Source organism: Lupinus angustifolius, chromosome LG09 (genome assembly GCF_001865875.1).
Source record: "Lupinus angustifolius cultivar Tanjil chromosome LG09, LupAngTanjil_v1.0, whole genome shotgun sequence".
Lineage (NCBI taxonomy): Eukaryota > Viridiplantae > Streptophyta > Magnoliopsida > Fabales > Fabaceae > Lupinus > Lupinus angustifolius.
The window spans coordinates 13,544,292-13,551,613 of record NC_032017.1 but is presented as its reverse complement, the minus strand read 5'-3'; the positions used below and the strand labels follow the sequence as shown (position 1 = coordinate 13,551,613).

General features: G+C 25.6%; 1 protein-coding gene across 1 annotated transcript in view; it reads right to left on the bottom strand.

The window, feature by feature from the left end:
* LOC109356279 (protein NRT1/ PTR FAMILY 4.6-like) overlaps positions 1-4,975 on the bottom strand; it is a 12,390-nt gene extending 7,415 nt beyond the window's left edge. The window contains exons 1-2 of the mRNA XM_019599604.1: positions 4,959-4,975; positions 4,893-4,902 (exon numbers count right to left, since the gene is read on the bottom strand). Of these exons, the coding sequence (XP_019455149.1) occupies positions 4,893-4,902; positions 4,959-4,975 (27 nt within the window). The remainder of the gene's footprint in view (positions 1-4,892; positions 4,903-4,958) is intronic.

Below are 7,322 nucleotides of genomic sequence, written 5' to 3'. Positions count from 1 at the left end.
TTCAACTGCAAATTACAATATATAATACAACTTAATATGTAGAATACACATTACAAACAGTAGGAAAGCGGGTTGACAGGAACGGTAGTGCCTGTCAACACGCTAGTAATTATAATTGTGCATTAAGTTTCAAAGGTTAAATAATTGTGTAATATGCTAAATTAATCATGCACGTTATGCATTTCAATAAATCAGAATAAATTATAGATTAATGAATCCAAATATAAACAAATTGTAGGAAATGATGTAAAACATTATGAGTAGATGTTACTCAATTAATATTCCATAAATTCATTAAATATAATACTGCAAATTTATATTTTATTTTTGTAACTGATCCATAAATTCAAACAACAAATTGAATTAAATATCAATATTCCGAAAATTTATTATTTACGGCAAATTTATATCAATAATAAATATTGCTTAAAATTAGGGAATTATAAATAATTTAATCAAAACATGAATCAAACAAATTAATTATCACAATCAAATCATTTTGCTTTAATATTTTGATTGTCACATCCTATTAAAGATTAAATAGAAATTAATCCAAAAACGCAATGAAAAATCAAATCACAAAACTAATTTAGAGAAAAATTATTTAATTTTTAGATAACGAATAAAAGATATTCAAAGACAATCATGCCTAATAATTTTGACTTCTAAAATGTAACTAACAATTGATTAATTGTGTACAATATCATTTTTGTACCTGACTGAAAAATGTTGAACTTTTATGTTTCTTTATGATATTATTACTTAATTATTTCTTTATTAGTATAATTATAAATATGCATTAAATTTTCAATGTTAAACTAATCAGGTAATATGCTCAATTAATCACGTTTGTCATGGAGTTGAATGAATCATGATAAATTACATATAAATATAAATTGATCCATAGATTCAAATTTTGTAATTGATCCATAAATTCAAACAAAATAGAATATGAATGGAATTGAATATAATGAATATAAATATATTTCACAAATTTATTATTTACAATTATGAAAATTTATATCTATAATGAGCATTGCTTAAAATTAGCGAATCATAAATAATTTAATCAAAATATAAATCAAATCAATTAATTATCATAATCAAATGAAATTTCTTTAATATTTTCATCATTACATTATATTAAAGAGAAATTAAATCAAAAAACACAATAAAAAATCAAATAAAAAAATAATTGTGGAGGACAATTATTTAGTTTTTAGATAATATAGCAAAATACATTCAAAGACAATCATGCCTAGTAATTTCAGTTTCTAAAGTGTAACTACCAATTAATACATTCAAAGACATTAATGAGTAATCATTACTCAATTAGCATTCCACAAATTTATTAGTTATAATTATGCAAATTTATATTATATTTTTGTAACTCATGCATAAATTCAAACAAAACAGAATATAAATGGAATTAAATATTAATATTCCATAAATTTATTACTTATCTACCATAATATAAATGAAATTAAATTGTCTTCGGTGGTTATGACTGATATGATGATCACATTTACTATGATTAATTAGATAAAATATACATATTCAACAATTAAACATGCCAAATTATTTATGATGAGAATATAAAAAAATTAAAGAGTATTCTTACTAATATAAGGTTGACACATTCAGATAGTGAAAAAAAATAATTTCAAATTTAAAAGAACAAACACATAATAAAATTAAAGAACTATTATTCTACACTAATATAATGAATATACTCTCTAATCGTTGTATCATAGGATGTGGGGTTTCTTTTCTGCAAATGTCGAAACAAAGAATATGGTCAATTTGTATTTCTTGCTTTAGAAAAATAACCACACAGGAAAAAATATTTTAACAAATATCATGTGAGAAAAAATAATCAAATTCATTTATTGTGCAAAAGAGAAAAAAATTGAAGATTTCAGTGAGATAGGGACACATAGACATAACACTAACCCATATACATGCTTTAAGGGAGAATCAAACTACAAATGAAGAGATAAGATGATAAAAGCGAGATAAGATGAGAAGATAAATAAATTCATAACAACAAACAATCAAATACAATATTGTAACTTGTAACTAAATGTGTGTATATATATAAATGGAGATCAGGTACCTAACATAATTATTGAGGGTTTGGTCATTGTTAAGGATGAAATCCTTGTAAATCATACACCAAGAAAGATGATTATTGGAAGAACAAATCTACAAAATAATGAAATCAATCGTACCATATATACAATATAAACAAATCAAAGAAAAAATAAGAATACACATACATAATAAACAAAAAATCATAAGAACATATCAAAAAATAAGAACATATCTAAAAGTAAACAAATGAATAAAAAAATCAATAAAAATGCCCTTTAAACAACATATTTACAAGAAGAACAAATCTACAATGATGAAGATTGAGTAACGGGATACAGAATCCATCATATTAAGTTAATAAATGAAAAAATCAATAAAAATACACTTTAAACAACATATTTATAAAATAAGAAAAAATCTACAATGATGAAGTTAACGAATGAAAAAATCAATAAAAATACACTTTAAACAACATATTTATAAAATAAGAACAAATATACAATGATGAAGATTTAGTATCGGGATACAGAAGCCATCATATTAAGTTTAACAAAATGAAGATTGAGGAATGAAACATTGGATTGTAGACATGTGAGAGAAGAAAAGAGAAATATGAAATGAAAAGGGGAGAAGAATATGAAGATATGAAATGATAATGGTGGAGAAGTAATTCACATATGAAAAAGATTCAATCCTCTTTATTGTGAGATGTAATTTATTTATAGAATAAAAAACAAATAGACCCATTAATCATTAGAATTAAATTGTACAATGAACAAAAATGGAAGATTGACATGTTCGGAGAGAAAGTTTTGATTGAGAGATTGACACATGTCATGAGGAACCTTTAGTTTGATGAGAGGTTGACACATGTCATGAGGGTTTGAGAGATTGACACATATCATGAGGATTTGAGAGATTGACACATGTCATGGGGGTCTGAGAGATTGACATATGTGTAGCTTTTTTTGTTAGGTAGGTAATAGATTTTGGATAGATAGGCATGTGAGATTGACATTTGAAACTATGTTTTTAAATATTTCAATTATTTTAAAACACAAACAAAAATATGATTGTTTCTTTTCAAAATTTGAAAGATTAGCATATATGATAAAACAAGACTACAAGCTCCCTTCTTCATATACTCTATTTATGTGATATCCTATATCCATATTTTTAGTAGAAACCAGTTCAACACTCTAGGCTTATGATACTGGTACATCTATCTGAGGATAGCACAACGAATATATGGAAAATGCTCTATGATCCATACTCATTTCACCAAAATTAAACAATTTATTCCAATTATAAAATAAATAAGAAATTATAAAAAAACCTTTGTATCAAATTTCTCCTCAGCTTGAGAAAAAAAGAACTCTTCCAAAACAGAAAGATCATATGTTTCAAACTATGTTAATGTTTCCTATTCCGTTCAATGAAAATGAGTCACTTAATTAAAAAGAAAAATTCTAACAATATAAAATAACATTTTTATATTATTTTAAAAAAGTTGATTAGATTGACATAGAAGACACAATTATTTTAAAATACAGGATCTTTATTCATATAACCATCCAATTGTTTACTATTTATTTGCCAACTGTGAATTTAACATAATAAAATTAAGTTTTTTATAAATATCAATTAAATTAAAAATTTAAATCTACTTGTGCACAACATGATCAACATATAAAGCCAATTAAAGTGTTTTTGGGTTTCTAACATGAATGTAATATTATATATGTAATATTATATAAGTAAACATTTATATATAGTCATTACGTCATTTATTATTCATTTCGATTTTTTTTTAAAAATTAATATTAATTATAAATAATATATGATACAATAACACTATATATAACTCATATCATGACAATATATAGACTCATATATATTTACATTGTTGTGGTTCCAATGTCTAAATTGAAAAAATAAAAAATAAATAAATAGAAAAGGAAAATGAACCAACTACACGAAACCCGAAAATAAAGAGGAAGGGATATGAGAATGTATTATAGTCCATACTCGATAGGGCTCTTGCTTCCAATCTTTGCTTCTTTCTTGAGGGATCAACTACATAATATGAAAATGAGAATGCAGAGGGGGGAAACAGTTATAGACTGAGCTCATTGGAAATAATTATGAAGAGCTTTGTCGGGTTTTGGGAAGAAGAAGATTATCATTGGTTTATGGGGTTATAGAAAGAAGGTGAGTATAAACGGTTTGTGGGGTTAGGAGAGTCTGAAGGGTTTGTGGGGTTAGGAGAGTCTGAAGGGTTTGTGGGGTTGAAGGAAGAAGAAGAAATGTTATTGTTGATTAGTATGACTATTATGTTTCTATTCACTACTCAATAAATAAATGGAGTATCTCCGTGTATAAGGAGATAAGTTATCTCCTCCTGCCAGTGAAATTATGACACGTGTCATGTTTCATCATTTTCTATAAAAATATTTTTAAAAATAAACAAAATAGCACACATGTCACATTTTTATTGGCTAGAGGAGATAAGTTATCTCATTATATAAGGAGATACATTATTCTCTTATATTTATTAGGTATTAGGCAATAAAAATACATTGTGTGTTAGAAATATTTCACCTTTGCATGTTGGAGCACTTATGTGACTCATTATTCTATTCATGTATGAATTTATTTTTTTATGTATCAGTTTTCTTTTTCATTTTGTATAAATCATGTGTCTTGTTAATGAATAAAATAAAGTCTTCTACATAATATATTTTCTCTCTGCATTTTTATTTTCAACATAACCAATAAATTTATATCTAGATCTATACCTTGAGGGATCTGTGAGAACAAACACAACCCAAAATCAAACACAATCAAAACACTTTCTCTATTACCTTATGAGAACACTCATTTTCTGTCTCGCCCATAAAAAGCTCTAAACCTTTTAAAAGAAAAATAATAATAAAATGACTTCATTATAAGTATTTTTTCGAAATTATAATATTAAATGAATAAAAATAACTAAACTATTTTTATGGACTTTTTATAATGATTTTTGAAATTATTAAATTAAAGATACTTGAAATATCCTTCCAGAAGCTTCATTTTTCAAAAAAAAAAAATATAACGAAACAAAATAATAAAACTAAACCAACATTGTTAAGGTTCCTAAATCTAAGTAATTATGTTAACCAAAAAATTGAAAAAATAATGTTGTCAAGGTTCCTAAACGTAAGTGATTAGGTTAACCGAAAATTGAAAAAATAGTAAAAACAAATCAATATTGTTAAGTTTCTTAAATCTAAGTGATTAGGTTAACCAAAAAATAATAAAAATAAATCAATATTGTTCGATGTCCTAAATCTAAGTGATTATGTTAACCAAAAATTCAAAACTAAATTAACATAATCCACACAAAAATGGCATTTCAACAAAAATAACAAATATAAGATTTAGAAACTCAGTAAAAAAATTTGAATTAGAAATGAGTCTCTATGAGCCCATATTTTTTTTTTCTAAAAAATAGACAGAGAAAAGTAGAAAAAAATATTTTTCTAATTATTTATTTTGATGTTTTGAAAATTTTAAGTATTAAATGCATAAAAAATAATTAATTATATTTTATTCATTTTTTATAAAAATTTCGTATTAATTAAAATAATTAAATAGATAAAATGCATTTGCAAACTTTTATTTGAATTTAAAATAAAGAGATAATAAAAAATATTCAAATAACTAGGTCAATTTGTTCTGATTAGACCTCTTAATTTAAGTAATATGGTTTATCAAGATAATAAATTAGTTAACTTAATTTTTGGGATTAAGTTGTCAAAACTTTACTATAAATAAAGCTTAGGTTAAACAAAAAAAACATACACACTATAAACACTGGAATCACTGAAAAACCTAGAAAATACTCTGCTAAATAAAGTAATTGCCTGCCACTATGAGAGATAGAAAACTTTTTTTCATTCGAAGTGATCAAGTGCAAATGGAAACACTCTGTTCCTATGCACTTGCTTCATAGCCAAATCACAATCGTCTGATCCACTTACCACCTACACATTCACATTGACGAGAGATCTAGCCAATCGCAGGACAAAACACGTCCTAGATACGGTGCACCGTGCTGCACCAAAACTGTGCTCCCATAGGAATGTGGGATTCCTTGCAGGTGCGTCCACAACACGGTTCAGTTCACTTCCCTTTCAGCGTGTCACAGTTCGCCACGTGTCCAACCGCACAAATCCTTGCAGCGCTCCTTTAATCTCTTGCTGCCATGTGTTCCACACACCCCACGCAAGTTACAAATGATCCAGGCTCCATTGTGTATATTATTTGTCATGAGCAATCAGATTTTTTATGTTTATTTGTTCTAATTTATTATTTTTGTGCACCATAGTGATAATAAGTTAGCCATAAAATGAAGTTAACATAAATAAATCAATAATTATAATAATCTAATAATGACAACATACACTAACTTGAAATTTTTAAAGGGTAATGGGTAAACACCAAAAAATAATAGAATTTCACCACTTTTAATGAATAATTAGTAATCAGTTTTTTTATTTTTTAGTAACTGACTTTTTTTTGTTTTCTGTAATTATCCAACAATTATTAATAAAGAGTAAGAGTCTCCTAAAAATAATTTAGTACATGATTAAATTATAAAATAAATCACTTTGGTGCATTCTTTAATCAGATCAAGTTTTACCATGGTTATTTGATAATACATAAAAAAAATTTATAATAAATTTTTAAATCACATTTCAATAAATAAAAAATTAAACCTGTTTTTTAATAAGTAAAATATGGCAACATTACATTTTTCAAAAATGAAATAATATTAGGAATTAATCAAAGATGGAAAGACGATTATCTTGTAGGCTTCTTCCTTCTCAACTGATCTTCGAAATGTCGTGCTACGTCGCTTCTTTTCACTCAATTAATTCCCAAAATCAATAAAAAATATATTTTTCAATTAAATTAACAATCAATTACAACACTTTTCATGGATATACAAAAATTTTCATTCATAAAATTTGCCAACCACATAAAGGATAGATGAACGGTCATCATGTGGGCCTCTTTCCTCTCAACTCATCCTTCGGACAGTCACGCTCTGTCGTTTCTGTCCTTAGTTAAAATACCTAATCAACAAATGTTTTTTTACTAAAGAACTACGTAGCCTTAATTCACTATCTAAAATAGAGATATGTAGGACTACGGTCCATCTTGTCAGAAAAAATAATAAA